Source organism: Mizuhopecten yessoensis, unplaced genomic scaffold, assembly GCF_002113885.1.
Source record: "Mizuhopecten yessoensis strain PY_sf001 unplaced genomic scaffold, ASM211388v2 scaffold10837, whole genome shotgun sequence".
NCBI lineage: Eukaryota > Metazoa > Mollusca > Bivalvia > Pectinida > Pectinidae > Mizuhopecten > Mizuhopecten yessoensis.
Window position 1 is genome coordinate 321,110 of NW_018408746.1, and position 19,329 is coordinate 340,438.

The window sequence follows — 19,329 nt, forward strand, 5'->3', positions numbered from 1 at the left end:
CCACCCACCTGGTTCTGCACAGCTCCTTGAGTTTGTGCCTCTGGTTTGCCTCAGGTAATATTGTGCCTATGGATCTGTACCACACAAACTGATTGAGGCAGCCCTGGACCNGTCAATGGCGTCCTCAAGGGAGTTCTGTTCATTGGGGGGAAATTAAAAATAAAATCTGATGACCTGATTCGCCATTCCCATCATGTTGCGCACAGCTGGGGTAGTTGTGTTCTATCTAAGCTGGAAGCTGATGATATCAAATTTAATAGTACATCATACAAGTCGTAATAAATGTTGAAATCAAAAATTGAAATATTTCCATATTAACTATATTTATATATATATACATTCAATATTAAATGTATCCATTTTGCATTCCTTGTGCTGCTGATATGATAAGATGAAATGTGTTAATTTATTTTATAATAATTTTGTAATTTAAACAAATTATTAAAATATCAATAACAAACACATTTTAGACGTGTAATGTTATGATTATGTATAAGTATTGAAATATTTGACTGTAAACTCTTACTATTTAGTGATTGATAAATCTGTATTGTTCGTCATATATGTAATGATGTAAGTTACCGGTGGGGTAAGTATGAAACAGATTATAATTGGTTTGCCATTGTCTTCCTATATCAACACTTTTCTTTGTTCTCTAAAAAGTTGGGGAACTGAGAACACCCCATTTCGTGATAAAAAAGACCAAAGATGCGTCATAGCTTTGGTTTATGAACATGTTTGTTTGTTTGTTTATTCAACTTGAAGCCTAACGGCTCATAAGCATACACAGCAACGTATAATTGATACATCAGTGATATGAAATACCAAATAATTATAACATCATGAATGAAGCATAATCTTGTACATCGCATATATATATATAGTACCTAAAATGGACAGTATAATGCTTTAAATTATTATAAAGTACAAGATAAATAAATTATCGGAAGATGGACAGCTCTTGTATAATTACCTTACCTATATAAGTGTACCGTGACTATCGGAAAACCGATGAGGTGACAACATTTTCTTAGCATAATATCAACAGAGGCTCAATAAGGATGTTTATTGCAAAAACAAAAAACAGGCATACAATTTGTATACAGTGGCGTAGTCAGGGGATGGACAAAACAATATGTGTAAACCTGGAGATAAACAAGTACTCATATGTTATCAATCAGAGTGAGAGAAAACACAATAACCTAAGGTCGGAATCTAGACCGTTCTAACCAACTTAATTGCATATTCTGTTACGTATAGATAGCAGCTGGACAAGTTTATATGAAGATGGACGGCTCCAGTAATATTTTTTAATGAACTTTTTACGAATATCAACATGGAGTGGACAAATCAGAACAAAATGGAACTCGTCCTCTATCTGTTTTCGATTACAATAACGACATAACCTATTCGCACTCTGAATGTTACGATACCGACCTTCTTCTACATATAACTGATGCGGTGAAAGTCGCAATTTCGAAATATGTTTAAGATACGCATCTGGAATAGACTTTGTTAGATAAAATTGTAACGTAAAGCTATCTATCAGGAATTTAAACAAATAACATTTGGATGATCTTTCAACAAATTCATTCCTTGTTTGAAAAAAAACATCTGTCGAACGCTGCTTGAAACAATGCAAAAATATCCTTTCATTATCAACATAATGAGTTAACCAGACATTGCAAAAACCAGAAGACAATAATAATTTTCTAACTTGACAACGCCAATTACAGTTTCTGTGATTACATTCATCCATATCTTCATAAACTGGCTTAAGAACACAATTGTCGCATTTAATTAATTTCAACCAATATTTGATTATTCGAAATTTCCTGATGATATGCATACCATGAAGGATGGCGTACTGTTTTTTTACATTCAGAAAATCAACATGCACTTTTTCTACTTTGTCCGCAATATTGCAACCCCATGTTTCGCAACCGTAATTAAGAATGGAGGAAACATAGACAACAAAAACATTAAGTTTAGATTCTACATTGAGGGACAAATTGTTACATTTTTTAACGCATTATACATACATTTACGACCTTGTTCAGCATGCGATAGTAACTTCATTTTTTGTAAACTTACCATTAAAGCTGAGCAGTACACATGGTTAATACAATGTATATGACAAAAGGGACCCTGGAACTAATAGTATAGGGATAGGTTATGATATTAGGACTAAGTCCCATTGAGTAAGGGCCAGAACTTGAGGGTTAACCCTGGTAGTATATTCTTGTTTATCTTTTCGTGACCAACCATTCGTTATACAAATGACTATAGGGGGATCTCCATATCCTTTCCCTGCTTTGATCCGGGTACTTCATCTCTATGGGTACACGATTTTAATCATATCCTCATGTCGATCTAACTATTCAGCAATTAAAAATATAGATCTATATTGGCTGAGGAACTCGACGGTTTATATGCTATGACAAACGGAATAAGTATTTAGGGGCGGAGCTGCCCTCGGAGACCAATCTTTGTAGCATGGATATATAATTTCCTCCTGAATATCAACTGCAAATATGGTTATAAGGATATAGGATCACGACCGTTTCAATGTCGTAACTCAGGGACTATGTCCTGGTGGCGGGGTTTAACTAATTAAGGGGTCAGTCTCTGTGCATTATTCTGTTCGTCTCCTCATGCCAAGCATCTATTTATGTAGTGGTTATTATTAGTGTTTATTTCGCCATTTCCTTTCCAGGTACCAAATCCTTATATATACAGTGGCGGATCCAGAGGGGTTTTATGGGCTTCAGGAAACCCCCCACCCCACCCCGAGAATTTTNGGGTCATTGCTGGACACGAAAGAAAATCCCTGGTAGCATGCATGAGCCGATACCTAAAGTATGTTTTTGGACCATGACAATTTGCCAAAGTCTACTTCAACTTGTTTAAATACTAATTCTCAATTAGTATAAAAAAAAAAAAAAATGTTTCGCCTATGAATGCTAAAACACAGAAACAAATTGTTTTGTCATATATTTATGTTAGAGCATAGACAATTTAATTTCTAATGCCCCTTCCCACATTGTTTTTGACATTCTTATGTTTTCTTGGTCAAGATCATTAATATATTTATTTATATATATCTTTTGTTCAATAAAATATCCAACAACTTCTTTTTTTTTTGGAGAAGTTGTCTCCCTTGGAAGTAGATTGTTTGGTAATACAGTTAATATTGCCGCCGTTAGACCGCAAAACCATATCCTTAAATGTTTCAGAGTATTAAAAAGTTGTAAATTGAAGAGTTTTTATATATATTCACGCCTCTATTTTTTCGGCAATGCTTATTTTCAATGTTGTTATTTTTACACGGATGTAAGCGGCCTCGCCAGGTGAGACGGTGCAAAAAGTAAATACACAGGTACAGAAAAGGTAAACATTGCATTTTACTTTGGAAGTGTACGGGTTTTGTCAAAAAGTGCGTTATAAACAATGCGCTATGTGTGTGAAGCACCTTCTGTTGATTGTTTACAGGGTAGGACACTTATAAAAGTTTCCGGGAGAAGAGTCTTCAGAAGCAGTGGTTTGTTTACACGGTTGACTGCACGGCAGCTTGAAAACCAGTTTCAAAGGTCCACGTTCTAATACAACGACTTCCATTTGATGGAGGGTTTCACAAATGCATTCTTATCCCAAATTTCTCCTCTTCAAGTAACGTCACTTTCCGTTTTCAACTTGATCATAAAGTCCATTTTTTATTCAATTATGGAAGTTTCCGTAGCAGATTTTATTAAGGTGGGGTTGTGATTTCGAGATTTTTCACCTTGTACATGCATCACAGGGGTTCGTTACGATCAGTCACAATCAAAAGTGTCTTCAACCGACAATAATTAAAGGGTCAATTGACAACAAGCATTGCAAGACAAAATCTTTGAAAATACTGACTAAAATAATTAACTTAAGCGACATACAAAGACGTGTTGTCCATGTGAACTATAATACTGTAAAAGATGTGCATTGATTTAAGGTTGCCTTACAAGCGTCAGCTATAGGGAATTTCCCTTTAGGTCAGCGGCGGAGCAATAGGCTGGTGAGCCAAGGGTCACAGGTTCGATCCCCTTCGACGGCATTAGCCCTTGAGTTTCCTAGCACTAGCCCTAACACCAGACTTAGACATTTTGACATATATATGCCTGGTGTGGGGCCAGAGCGCTCTGCTATATGAAAACGTGGAATTCTCCAACATCATTTGGTATCGTACAGTTATGAGGTGCTCACAACAAAAATCTACTATGACACAACACATATTATTACCTCACATACATATGTATATCGATCGATAAATGGATTATTTATTGATCCAAATCAGCTCTTATTATCACCAACAGCTGCTAAATCCTGTCAGTAGAGTCCTCAATTTTCAGTCGTTCAAATTTTCCCACCTGAGCCAATGTCATTTTTGTAGGTCATGGGGTGGCTAATCAACAAACCGTATTAATCCGGGCCGAATGCGGATTGTATAATTATTGTTAAGAAGATTACCAGACCGCATCTTTTTGTTGATTATAGTCACTCCTCGATACCAAACGGTGTCAGAGAATTCCACGTTTTCATAAAGCAGAGCAGGGAGTAAAACATGTGGATTGGTTTTTGAAAAAAGGGGGGAATAGTGTAAAAGATGTGCATTGATTAGGTAATGCCTTACAAGTGCAGCTGTACTAGGTAATTTCCTTTTAGCCCGGCGGTAGAGCATCAGGCTGGAGAGCCAAGGGTCGCCGGTTCGAGCCCCAGCAAAGGCACTATCTTTATCGCTATTCCTCGTCTTACTACAATACGCCTGTTTGCCAAATTTCAGGTCAATGTTTGAAAATTGACCTATTTAAGATGAATTAATTCTTTACAAGTGGTGGTGTGACATGTATGTTCAGCCTGTACAGTTAAGAAAGCATCACAAGACAATACTGACCAAAGTAAGTGATATGCACCTAGTATGTACCTAGTGTGATAATATGGTAGCGAGTACAGTCTGCACTATAAAGCTACTGGAAGAAGAAGATATGTTATTCCTATATCTATAACACGCCTACATACCAAGTTTCTGGTTGATATTTGAAAAAATGTCAGAGTTACAATTAATTAAATTAACATTATTGTCTTTCACTTTTCAGAATGATTTCCAGATAACACATAGTTATGTACAAAGTACAACAAAATGGGTCATCGTCACATTCTAAGGGTGCCAACGGACATGCCCTACACAATGACACCAGGTCCCAAGGAAGCTGGGACGATGCTATACCTGTCCCGCGACTTAGTCTGACCTCAGCTTATGTTGTTGTCTTTGTACTAGCTGGGCTCTGCTTTGCCAACAGCTACGATGGTGACTTTGTTTTTGACGACAGTGAGGCCATCCTGAACAATAAAGATCTAAGTACAGATGTACCCGTTACGGACCTGTTCTTCCACGACTTTTGGGGCAAGAATCTCGCGTCCAAAACCAGTCACAAGTCCTATAGGCCTCTCACAGTTCTCACCTTCAGGTGAGTTTAAAGATTCACAAGTCATAGACATCTAGCTACTGATGTTGGTTTAAAAAAAAAATGAATTAACGTTTTCTTACAATTCTTAGTTCTCAGACAAAAAATAATGTAAAAAGTGATATGGATTTTGTTAATTTTATTTTGAATGTACATGTATACAAATTAGCATGAACAGTACTAAAAGTAATACCAATGATGCTAAAATGTAACTTAATCTTGAAATCATATCTTACATGTTTATAACTTTTTGTTTAGCTGCAATGGTATAATATGTAAGGTTCCAAGAAAAAACTTGAATGGCTTTCTTTACATTTTGGACGTGTATGTCGTCCTTCAAACTTTTTATTGTGCAACTCTGTCAATGAAAATGCATTGATGCACTGTGTAACATAAAATGTGCATTCGTGGAGGCTACGTAACCACGAAAATAATTACAACAAATTTAGTTGATATACTTGACTACTTTTTGTTTATATGGGGGTATCCACTAAATTTTGTACCACGATACTATCTAAATGGCTTCAAGCCAAGAAAGAAAATTCCCATGAATATTTCGTGTTGTACAGTATTGACATGGGTTTATATTGATATGTATCTTAAAATTCACCAAATTATACATGTAATATTTTGTATCCGTCGTGTTACAGGTGGAGCCACAGTTTAGCGGGAGGTCTGTATCCACTGGGGTTCCACATAGTCAACATCCTACTCCACAGCATTGTCTCTGTGCTCATGTTATCACTATTTTCCAACTTATTTTCCGAGTGTATCATTGCCAAGGAGACGGGTTCGTTAGCATTTGGAACTCCTCGGGCATCACTGCTGTGTGCAATACTGTTTGCCGTCCATCCAATCCACACAGAATCTGTATGTAACACTCTCACAGATATTACCATAACTGTCAGTAAAGCTTCTTAAGTAAATCTGATTAGGTCACTCTGTTAAGGCCAATTATGTTTCATTTATGAGCCTTAGTGAGAAAATTCAGTATTCAGACTAAAGAAATAGGATATTGAATGGAATAACTTGAAATTAAGGACAAAAACATTGGACTTTTTAAATTGATGATCAACAGTTGAACAAAATGTATACTCTTCTATATTACACTGTTATGTACAAACTGAATGCTTAATTCAAAATTACTGCAAATCATTAAAATTGTCATCTTGTCTGTTATTTTAAATATATTGTCATAACTCTAACTGAAGATCAAGGAGTGAATGAAGGACTCCAACCCAGCATTAAATGTGGGGCTGGTCCTTGGCAAATAGTTTAACATTAGTAATAACGGGGACCGCAAGATTGGCTGAAAAGTATCATCCATAATTATACTTGTCATGTTACAGGTGGCAGGGGTTGTGGGTCGAGCAGACCTGTTATGTGCCTTACTCTTCATCCTGTCCTTCAAGTTTTATGTAAATTCGTGTGTCCAAGGTCAGTATGCAACCATCTTCAAACTCCAGGTCTTCTGCTCTTGATACATGTATCTTCTCTATGCCCCTGGAATTTGTTATGACAAAATTGAAGGCACATGATAATAGTTATTTGACTAGTTTTAGAAATAAAAAAAATGACCTACTGCTAAGCTGATACCTATCATTTGTAGATTCAACTTTAGAGCAGGTCAATTTTACCATTTTGCTGTTGCATGATTATTGTGATGTACATCAAATGATCAAACTAGTCTACTTGTGTCATCCAAAAGGTGGCACATACATAGCCTTCAATTTTGTAATGAATTACACCAAGGTGTAGAGAAGATGTGTGTACCAGGAATGGAACCCTTGGGTTTTAGTAAATAACACCTGTAATATAAATTAAGTAGTGAGTTGAGGGTCTCTAAAATCCATCTTGTCCTTGTTTATTTAAGGTTGTGTATCCATTTTAACTACAATTTCATCATCAGTTTACAGATTACATCAGAATGAACTACAAACAATATGTCTGAATGATAATAATATAATAATATACAACATGTGATATATATATAGCGCCCTATCTAGCTAACATATGCCACTCTAACACGCTTTACAGTACATAGATATACAATTTATACAATTAGCATATACATTAGTCAATACAATTTTTGAGGAATTTGCAGGAGCTGCCTTATCGAGCGCTTACTACCAGTCCTATCCCACCTAGCTAATATCTCCCTATGTGTGTGTGCCGGAGATGTATTGTGTTCTGCTTGTAGTGGGACTGTGCTTCCAATGGTATATATAAAATGGAATAAAATAAATCTAAATAAGGAGAAAAAAAGATACATCAATATATTTAAATGTCTTTTTGTCACCTTGCAGCGGCAGTAGAAAAGGGAGATAGTGTGCTATGTCGCCCTTCCTCATTCTCTCTTCCTCATATCCTCCTTAGTATCGTCCTTTGTGGCATGTCTGTCTTGTGTAAGGAGACAGGCATCACTGTCATTGTAAGTATCCCATTGTAAGTTCTTTTTAGATTGATAAAATGAAATATCAGGTTTTGGTGGGGGGTTTTAAAGGCAGATTTTTAAAACTTATAATCACCTCCCCGCAACAGTAACGTTTTATTGTTTCAGATTGTAAACTATGTGATATAGAGTGTACACGCTTGAATAGATAAGAGAAAACAAATCTTTTGCATTGATAGCTTTAAAATGAAATATACTTTTTCAACAGAATAAAAAACTTCTAGGTGCTTCCATGTTCGTAACAACTGAATAAATTTATTGAATTCATGTTATCAACTAGAATTGTAGCAGTGAAATATATTTCATCCTGTCAAGTAATGTGTCCATAAATTTGAGATCTGGAGATCGAAGATGTCCCTAAATAGGGTGCCTGGCTCCACTCATGTTCTGGAACAATTTCACTCACAAAAAAAGAAAAGCATTTGGTATCCAAAACATTTTGCTTCTTGATTCACTCACCTGCTTTAATATTTCAGAAATTATGTAAGTTTGAATTTTTATCAAAAGGTAGCTTAATGGACTCTGCTTGTTTTGTTTCAGGGAATCTGTAGTGCCTTCGATATCATTATGATCTGTAGGGTGGATGTGTTGGCCGCTGTTGGGCTGAAAAAAGAATTCAAGTCACTGGACAATGGTCACTCCAATGGTAGCACTGGACACAGAGAGGTACTTTCCCATGCGCTGTCACAATGCATATGCTAAGAATATGAGTTTCAATCTTGTACAGATTCCAGACATAATTTGAGAATGTGCCCTGGGTTAGGACCCCAAACCTGCCAGATTTAATACATGTTTGCATTTGGCCAAGTACATTTCACATTGTCATTCCTTTCTACCTGTATCAGACACTTGTCAGATTTTAACTGTATTTCATTCTTTCTTTCCTCTGTCACATTTCACATGGAGCATTTTTTCTTTCCTCTCAAAAGTTTCAAGTTCTATTACACAGGCATCCAGAAAGAGAATTGGTATTGCAATAGAATACAGTTGCCATTAATAGGGCAGCTGTTAATTTCACTGGATATACTGATAGGGCTGTTTGGTAAGGTTATGTAACTAGGTATATTCAATGAATTTTCTTTAACAGGATGATGGGTCATGGATTACCTCCCTTGTGAAGCGCCAGCTGTTATTGTTGTGCGGAGGTCTGACCATCCTTGCGACACGGTGGAGATTAATGGGGTCAACCACACCCACATTCCAGGTGTTTGATAACCCACATTCCTTTGTTAACGGAACACTTACAAGGGTAGGTATTTAATGATAACCTACATTCCTTTGTTAACGGAACACTTACAAGGGTAGGTATTCAATGATAACCTACATTCCTTTGTTAACGGAACACTTACAAGGATAGGTATTCAATGTTAACCCACATTCCTTTGTTAACGGAACACTTACAAAGGTAGGTATTCAATGATAACCAACATTCCTTTGTTAATGGAACACTTACAAGGGTAGGTATTCAATGATAACCCACATTCCTTTGTTAACGGAACACTTACAAAGGTAGGTATTCAATGATAACCCACATTCCTTTGTTAACAGAAAACTTACAAGGGTAGGTATTACTGTATACTGAGAATGTTGTTCTACAAAGTGAAAATTTCGCCCTTCATCAAAATAATACATGTTCGCCCAGTGTTAATAGTGCTCATTCTACTGGATTTTGAAGGTTCAGGAGTTTAAATCAGATGTGGCTTTACATGTATTTCCAGTTCTTGAATCAACCCTAAAATTAACAGATACTCGTTAGATTTGAAGTTAGTTTTTGATATGTGTTTCAGGTGCTGAACTACAACTATCTGTACTCCATCAACGGTTTCCTATTGGTCAACCCTTGGTGGCTTTGTTTTGATTGGTCAATGGGTTGTTTACCTGTCATCAAGTCTCTGATGGATCCCCGGGTTTTGGCTGTATTTGCATTCTGGTTGGTGCTCGGAGGATTGTTGTTTGCAGCATTAAATGGTGCCATGGATCGGGAGAAACGGTACTTGAAATCGTGTTATGTCATAGTCCGCAGGAACAGGCATTCAGGATTGACAGATAAATGCAGCCATTGTGATACTAAATTATAAAAGTCATTTGAGTTAACTATCATAGGCCCAGCATGGTTGTTTACAAGACGGATAATTAGATCATTATTCTGATGAATAGTGAAAATATAAGATTATGAAATGCTTTAAGTAAAATGATATTTCAGACAATGTTTCATTGATATCGTTACTCAGATTACATAAGAATAGGCTAGTCTCTTATTTATCACCACTTACTTAGCGCTGCTCCAGAAATAACCATATGGGATGCACTTTTTCTGAGACCCTATACCACTCTTCATATAATATAAATGATGTAATGTCAGGAATGACAGACATATCTGAACTTAACCCCACCACCCATAATATATTAATACATGTGCCTCCCACCTCCCCCATAGATTTTATTATGGAATAGTCCTTATCCTTTTCGGTTCTATTGGAGCATATTTTCTTCATTAGGTATGATAGGTATATATAACCCTTTCATCAAGGCAGCCAGGTTTCAATACCCCGATCGGATGCGAAAAGGTATGGGGTCACCTACCCCACCACATTGGTTTTTTCCAGGTACTCCAGTTTCCTCCCATATATATTTGTCTCTGGTTAAATTTTTGTCTACAGTCAAATATCTTTCTACTGTCAAATATATGTACAGTTATATATCTATCTATGGTCAAATGTTTATCAATGGTCAATTATCTGTCTATGGTCAATTATCTGTCTATGGTCAAATGTTTATCAATGGGCAATTGTACATTGCAGATGTCTGTCTATGGGTCTGGCCCTGATTGTGGTTCCTTTCCTACCTGCCACAAACCTTCTGTTCCGTGTGGGCTTTGTGATTGCTGAGCGAGTACTGTACCTGTCTACTGCAGGCTACTGTATAATCATTGTACTCGGTGTCCAGAGGCTTGTATCAACTCACACCTTCCCTCAGGTGAGTAAAACACAACTTATCTGCAAACACAGTTGTAGAGATGGACTTTCTATTTTAATGTTGTCATAGGAGAATACTGCCTATTCTTAAAAAGAGGAGAGGACAGATCCACAGGTAAACCCTCAAGAAAGAGGGCAGATCCACAGGTAAAACCTCAAAAACGTGGGCCGATCCATCACAAGGCAGATGCCCATGGAAAGACACACTTTGGCAAATTTCTGAGAGTAACTCTCTATAGAGAAAATGTTTGTATGTTTGTATTTGTGATATGTTATGTCAAATAGCTATTCTTGTATGTTTATACTGATTTTCAATCAGACTTAATCAAAATTTTACTGTCAGGTCAAAGGTCTTGCAAGTCCTAGTTATTGGACCAAGGGTAATTGAGTCTATAACTATGTGTTTGTTCTGTGTACCTGATGATATGCCTCTGTTTGACAGGTGGTGAGGTACACATTAATTTTCCTGGTAGCCATTTTCACTGCGCGTTGTGTACACAGGAGCTATGAGTGGAGAAAGGAGATGTCACTATTTGAAGCTGGTGTAAATGTCTGTCCCCTTAATGCAAAGGTATGCTAAGCTATTGACAGATGTAAGCAATTCACACCTGTGAGTTACCATAACCTTGTGAGGGTACTCTAAGAGATATCTAAGAATTGTTTGTCAGATTGGTGTTTTGATCTGTCATTTTACTGCCGAGCTCCACTGTCAGTACTGGTAGTTCATGGGTCACCGAATCAACAAATATGATAGTCAATTTTTGTATTTGAACTAAACATGCTCAATTTGTTGAAAAGAAATTGTAACAATATGTTTAATAGTTTGTTATATTGCCACCATTTGTCAAGCTATTTTTGGCATTGTAAAGTGGTTTGGTGATATACCAAAGCAGCTTTATGAAGGAATTGTTAACAAAAGTTATAAAGGAACTTTGAAATACAGGATGCAAGATGAGACGAAAAAAGATTGCTATATCTATAACAATTACATATACAATAAATAGAGGATCTTACATGAGTGTTTGTGTCTTATCAAATTTATTGAACGAGTTCAGTAAATTCAATATGACATGGACGCACATGTAAGATTCTATTTATCACATAACATTCATAATTTGAAAAAAGTAGTTCCAGATTTCTTTTCATTTTTTTTTTTAATAATGAACAGTTTTAAATGCAATGAAAATAAAAATAATTAAATTAAATTTCAAATCCATTAAATAGCAAAAAACATTCAAATTTATCTGGAAAAAAACCTGTTAAATACAAGTAGTTGCTGCAGTGGTTTAGGAATATGTTCCCCCTATTTTGACCAATTGTAGCACCTTCAGGTTTTATTACATGTGGGAATTATCATACTTATGACATGGCCATATGACATTGTCAAATGGGTCAACAAGGTATATATATTGATTGATTTATATATAAAACCAAACACAAAGACTACAATTCGCTAGCGCTTTCGCCCATCTTAATTGATTAATTTATAGAGATATAAAAAAAAAAAATCAGACAAAAAAAAGGAGGCTTAGGGCCTGTTCGTTTATGCGGAACAACCGGTTTGACCGTTTATAATGTAACAATTTCGGGTATAAATCCTTGCGGACCTGCAAACGTTCATGTAGGCCTTGCAAGGCTTTGTCAAAGCTCGCCTGAAAGCAGCATCAGAATACTCTTGTAAAACACAAACAAACAAATATTTAATAAACAAACAACTGTGGTCCGACCGGTTTGACCGTTTAAACGAAAACGGCCCTTGGAATACAGTGGGGGTAAGGGAGGCAATAAAAAAGGGACAAAGTACAATTAATTGTATCAATGATGGAGTGTAAAGGATATCAATGAAATATATAAATATGTGAAATGTACTTATAGATTGACACATAAAAGAGGCAAGGGAGGTGACAAAACTGGAGACTAGTGTGAACGTGGTACTGTTAAGTTTTGTTATTCTGAAAACCAAATGATTGCCAAGTTTGTGTTGATTTGTGTGGTGTTACCTGTTCTGATTGTTGTTGTTTCATAGGTGCACTATAACATCGCTAAACTTAATGGAGACCGTGGAAACGTGGAGAAGGCCATAGAGAAGTACAGAGATGCCATCAGGTACACTCATCTTTAAGTCCGGGGGGAAATATCTGATAGCATAGTAATATTGTTGTCATATAAAAGGTAATTCAAAGTCATGGCTAAGAGTCGTTTTACATGATACTGGTATACTATGAAGGCCAAATATCTCCTCGGAATACTAGATATTCCTGGTCTTTTACTGAAATTTATGGGAAAATATATATCACGCGGAATTGAAGTAACCTACTGTAATTATTTGAAATATTTTAATTGCTAATTTTCTACTTCATCTCATTTTGAAACCAAATAATTTGAAAAAAACCCAACAGCATTCAAGAATGTAGATTCTGAAAACCAGAAAACGTTTGCAATGGAAGATCAATTAAATGTTTAATTTCTTTTCCAGTTTAAATCATGAGTATGACCAGGCTATGAACAACTTAGCTAACATACTAAAAGACCGGGGAGACCTACAGGAGGCAGAGGAGCTCCTAATGAAGGCCGTCGGAATTAGGTAAAGACAAAATTTGCTTATCTAAATAAAAATTAATTATTGCAGTTACACATAGGTTACTAGGTAAGATATTTAGGTGCTTTATTTTGTCAGATATAATACATGTACCGGTAGTCACACACACACTGTTTCCATCCCCTCAAATTAACATATGATTATGTACGACAGTGACTACACATCCCCAGCTACCATGCCACATGTGATGATATTTTTATAACCGTTTGCCTGTTTTAACCATAGCCCAAGTTTCCTCTGGCCCTGACAGCAGACTAAGACATTTCGACAGATAGTTGTCTGGCAAACTTGGTCTATTCCAACCAGAGATACAAAATGTACATGTTTTGACTTTTACAGAGTCATTATGAAAGCATTACGCAATCTCGGGTCACAAAGCATGCATGCAATACAGAGTGATATCTACTCTGATATGGTATAACTTCATATTTTGGAATGAAGAAACGTTCAGTTTAACACAATTTTTTTTTTTTATCAAAATATGGGACATTCAGTTTTATAAAAGAAATATACTGCATTGGGCCTTGTGTGTTATGGAGAATTACCAACTTCACAAAAAATATCAATCTTAAATCTCTTTCTGATACTTTGGTTTTCTTGAACATGCTAACTGACACTCAGTATCCACTAAAACATAGAACATGTTAATAGAAATTTTATTTATTCATGGTTGGTGGAGATGGTACTATTGTTAGCATCCTGCAGATAACTTTAATTGTAGAACTCACTGTAAAGAAACCCTACACATGTACCCAATGTCTGCCAATTGATTGACCCAATTATCCTATGGGATATATTTTATGCCATAATGTTTTTTTTCTTTTTTTGACATTTATATGACTTTTCTGCATTATTTAAAATTCAATCTCCTTCTTGTTGAAAGGTGTATGATCGAATGCAATTTTACATTTATAGCAGAAGTCTAGTTGATAACTGGAAATCTGTTTCACTAGTAATAAAAGTTAAAATGTTTTACTGGAAATCAGTGTCCTCGGTGACTAATGTGTAAACCTAATACTCTTGTGAACAGAGATGAGTTTGCCGCAGCTTGGATGAACCTTGGTATCGTCCAGTCTAACCTCAAGAAGAACGACTTGGCAGAGAAAAGCTACTTCCGGGCCCTGCTACATCGTAGGAAATACCCAGATTGTTACTACAACCTTGGCAACTTGGTACGCTTAACAGCCTTTATAGCCAGAGCTTCTATTACATCTGTGTCCAGTGTGTAAAATCATTAATTTCTGACTGCTCTTTTATGCAAAATATTTGTTAACTGCAAAAGCATGTTAAGTATCCAAACATTGTTTTGCTTCATTATTTTCTATTTCTTTTTTTATTTTATTCAAAATTATATTATATTTACATCAAAATTAGGTATATAAGTTTGTCTATTTTCAAGTTTTTCTGTACTTATTATTTACAATGAGTATTCGAACATTGTAACATACCACTATTTAAAAAAAATAAAGATTTGTGTAGTCTGATTTTATCCCGATTACTGTAGAGTCCTACTATAGTGCTTAAAAATCATAACTATTTGTGTTTATTGAAAAGAAGATGAAAAATTTATAACAGGACTAGCATGCCATGGCTAAATGTGTATCAGACTACCAGGCTCTGCCTTGTACCTTAACTTGTCAACTGCACTTCAGTCATTCCATCCACTGAAAAATTTACCTGAGCTTTGTCTATTATGCTGAGTAGAAAAAGTTGATGAAAGCTCCTAAATGTGTTTGTGCTGGCTTGTAGTACTTGGATCTGAAGATGCACAATGAGGCTATACAGGCGTGGAGGAATGCTACCTTACAGAGACCTACACACTTCAACGCTTGGAACAATATGGTCATCCTCCTGGATAACCTCAGTATGTACCGTTGGTGTGCTGACTCTATAATATTGTATGAGGCTGTTACTTGGTTTAGGAATTATGATGTACATGTACATTGGCATCCATGTAAAACAATATTTGGTTGACATCTCTGTGTTACTCATAATGTCCTGTCAGTCTTTAACCTATTGACCTCTGGCCTATCTGTGTTAATAACCTGATTATCTTTAACATATGTGTGTGTTAACAATCTGTTGACCTCAGTCCTTTCTATGTTAATAACATATTGACCTCACACCTCTTTGTGTTAATAACCTACTGAATTTTTACCTTTCTGTAATGATAACCGGTTGAATTCTGACCTCTGCTAAAATAACCAGTTGACCTCTGACATCTGTGTGAATAATCTGTTGACCTCTAACCTGTCTGTGTTAATAACGCATTGAAATCTGACCTATCTGAGCTAATAACCTGTTGATTTCTGACCTTTTTGTGTGAAAAACATACTGACCTTTTTGTTACCAGGTAATAACCTTTTGACTACTGACCTCTGCCCTGATAACTTTGTTGATCTTTGACCTCATTATGTTATAACTTGTTGACCTCTGACCTCATTATGTAATAACCGGTTGACCTCTGACCCCATCATGTTAATAACCTGTTTGTCTTTGACCTCTATCTATAAATGACCTGTTGACTTCTGACCTCTGCCTAAATAACCTGTTGAATTCTTCTAACCTCTTTTTGTTGTAGATCAAGTGGACCAGGCAGAGGCTGTAGGCAAGGAAGCACTCAAGTACATCGGTCAAGATGCACAGATGTACATCAATCTAGCCAATGTTATGGGGAAAGCTGACCGCTATAAGGAGAGTGAACAGTACTTTCTGCGAGCCATCAAAATTGATTCAAACTTGGCTAAAGCTCATGCCAATTTAGGCGTACTGTACCACCGCTGGGACAAACATGACCTGGCTGAGAAGTCCTATAAACGTGCGCTACAGTTGGAGCCAGACTCTGTAAACACACACGACAACCTGAAGATGTTGTATAGAAAGATAGGCAAGGCTAACAATTAGGTCACTGAAAATCTGACCATTCAATCCAAAAAATTAAGCTTTGGAAAAAGATCCAATTTCCTGTAAGTTTGTAGTTATGTATATGTGACTATACATGGAAAGAAGTTTTAAGGCCTACAAAGTCTACGCCAAAATTATTTTAAAAAGAGATTTTCTAATCATCAATCAATTAAACTCAGTGTGGCAATTTTGTACCATTAAAACTATCCAGATAGTTTGATTTCTACTTTTGAGAAAATTATACATCAGCCATCAGCAGGAGATACTGGAGTTTAATGTCTGTCCAGTGGGCTATCTGTCTGTCTATCTGTCTGTCTATCTGTCCATTGAACCCACTTGATATTCAATTTGTCCTCTCTTAATGTCAATTTCAATTGAGATAAATTTCCTGTGTTATTGAAGAGTGTTCAGAATTTTAAGGGAGGTAATTAACTTTATCAGATCTATACGAATGATTATGATGTTTACAGGAAATTTGTTTCAAGCTAATTAGCATATATAATATGCAAAGTATGCTTGTTAAAATCCGAAATATATACTCATATAAGGCATTGTTCATTCATTAATTTCATCATGTGAACTAGTTTCTTGTTTACCGCATTTGTGATTAATAACATTCAAAGTACACGTGTACGTAAATAATGGTGGTTACAGTACGGGAACTACGCAGTTTATAAGGCATTATGCTTCCATGAACTTCAAGTTGTGTTATGATTTCACCTGTTTGTTCTGTTCATTTTTTAATTATTGTCTCAAAACAGAGGCTTGTGTGTTCAGATAGTTTGTACAATAGTTACAAAATATTGGTGATTTCTCACCATTAGTGCTCACATCTGTCATTTGTTTTTTGTCACTAAAATCAATGCATGTGTTGTCGTTTTTCTCTCTTTGTCTTCAACGTAGGTTGTGTTACTTCCATTGATCATATCATTCAAATACTACTTGTTTATATGAGACACCATTTACAGGGTTGGATCACTTTCTGTTAGAGTTTGGTTGTGATTATTTGCTTTTATTTGCATATTTATCTTGATAACTTCATATTTTACAGTTATTTATCAAATATTCATGTCATATTAAGTGTTTCTATAATTTTTGTTTTTCATTCTTAATATAACATCGTTAATCTTTGAGAGTTTTTATGATAACAGATACCTATTTTGTAAACATGCTTCCTGTATTTTGCTTTAACTTCAATTGGGGCCAAGATTTCTTTTGAATACGATGTGTTTGGTGTATATAAATTATATTATTACATATATAAAAAGACATTGAAACATTTTTGCAGCATTTGTATTAAGGTGTTGAACATGACATTGAAATACGGTATTTTTTTAATCTAAGTGAGTTTTACTTTTCAATATGTACACATCTATTGGATACTTTTTAAATATTTATAACAGATAATGAATATTCATAAAAGTGGAACTGTTTGGTCAAGAGACCTACTGTAAAGTTTCTATGAAATATTCGTAAGATATAATGAATATTTATGAAGGTACAAATGTTCACTCAAGAGAATCAAGAAAAAAAATGATTTTTGACATTGTTACTTTTCCTTACATGAAGCTGTTGATGTGACATTAAACCCTGTAATAATTAATAATACTAATGATTTGAAGTTTTTAATTAACCACTGTTTAACCATGGTTATAGGCGCCTTTGCAAGCAGCGATTATCTTCTCAATTCCCTGGGGAGCATAAAGTCGGTGTTGCCTTTTCGGCGCTCACAGATAGCATTCAACAATTCTAGCACTGCCCAATCACATACTCATTTACAGCTGAGTGAACTGGAAAAAGCAGAGTAAAGTATCTTATACAAAACACAGTGCCGTGACGTGACTCGAACCCACAACCCATCGGGCGCTAGTCCGAATTATTCTGACGTTTTATCAACTTTTTTCATATCGGTCTGTCGTTAATCAACGACAGACCGATATGAAAAAAGTCGATAAAACGTCAGAATGATTTGGACTAATCGGGCACGAGCCCAGTGTCCTACCAATAGATTACCGTGCCTCCAATCACTTGGTTGTACAATCAGCTGTCCTAGAAACCCAATATTCTTCCTAGCTTAAATCACAGGAATTATTGCACCAGTTGTTTGTAGTTCTTGGGAATAGAGGGCTGGTTTGCAGATGCAATTGTTTGTCAGCAATATAGATGAAAAATATGCACTTAGAAATGTGCTTATCTTCAGTACCTGTAATAGATTATGAATATCTGAATATTATACATGTACAATATAAACAATTTGGTTATGAATATTCATGAATTATGTGTATATAAAAGAATGTAAAATACGAATTTTCATGAATGATACATGATGCATATTCGTGATGTCTCAGAGAAACCCTTATTACCATATCATTAAGATAACAGTTTTGTAGAAGCACAACAGCTGTTGAATTGAAATAATATTATTTCATATATTTCTTAGATCAAAGTTAAAGTGAATTATGCATTGTATGCAAATGTTATAGCTATTCTCTTTGATGTTACTGTTATGTATGTAAAAGTTATGGGGTAAAAAGACCTTAAAGTTATGCCTTTTTTGGCAAGAATCTCAATCTGTCCATTTTTTCGAATAAATCAATAATACAGAAACGTAAACTGGATAAGTTCTAAGGGAAATGTTATATGACTGTAGAGTAAATTGAGATGTGACACGTGGATATTTGTTTTAACAATCACAGACTTAATAACGGTAACTTTTTTGGTTATGAAACTGAGGTTTCATTTTCACATAGGCTTTACCTAACTTGGTGCCTCTAGTATGTTATACATAACCCATTCACCCTTGAAATTGCATAATGAACTATTCCAACCTTTGAATTGGAAGAGTTAGAATGTGTCTTTAGGGGTGAATGAGTTAAACCTGTTTTGATAATTACGAATTTATTT

General features: G+C 35.5%; 1 protein-coding gene across 2 annotated transcripts; it reads left to right on the plus strand.

The window, feature by feature from the left end:
* The first annotated feature begins 3,326 nt into the window (after positions 1-3,326).
* Positions 3,327-16,737, plus strand: LOC110462849 (transmembrane and TPR repeat-containing protein 4-like). Of its 2 annotated transcripts, none has more exons than XM_021517068.1 (15): positions 3,327-3,390; positions 5,127-5,498; positions 6,146-6,365; positions 6,845-6,932; positions 7,802-7,926; positions 8,488-8,613; positions 9,035-9,196; positions 9,735-9,937; positions 10,749-10,923; positions 11,365-11,493; positions 12,949-13,028; positions 13,399-13,506; positions 14,552-14,693; positions 15,271-15,385; positions 16,103-16,737. In XM_021517068.1, the coding sequence occupies exons 2-15, from the start codon at positions 5,152-5,154 to the stop codon at positions 16,423-16,425; spliced, it is 2,343 nt and encodes a 780-aa protein (XP_021372743.1). In that variant the 5' UTR covers positions 3,327-3,390; positions 5,127-5,151; the 3' UTR covers positions 16,426-16,737. The 2 variants fall into 2 exon arrangements, with proteins under 2 accessions (XP_021372743.1, XP_021372744.1); XM_021517069.1 differs by having other exon boundaries at positions 3,337-3,379.
* Positions 16,738-19,329: the final 2,592 nt, after the last annotated feature.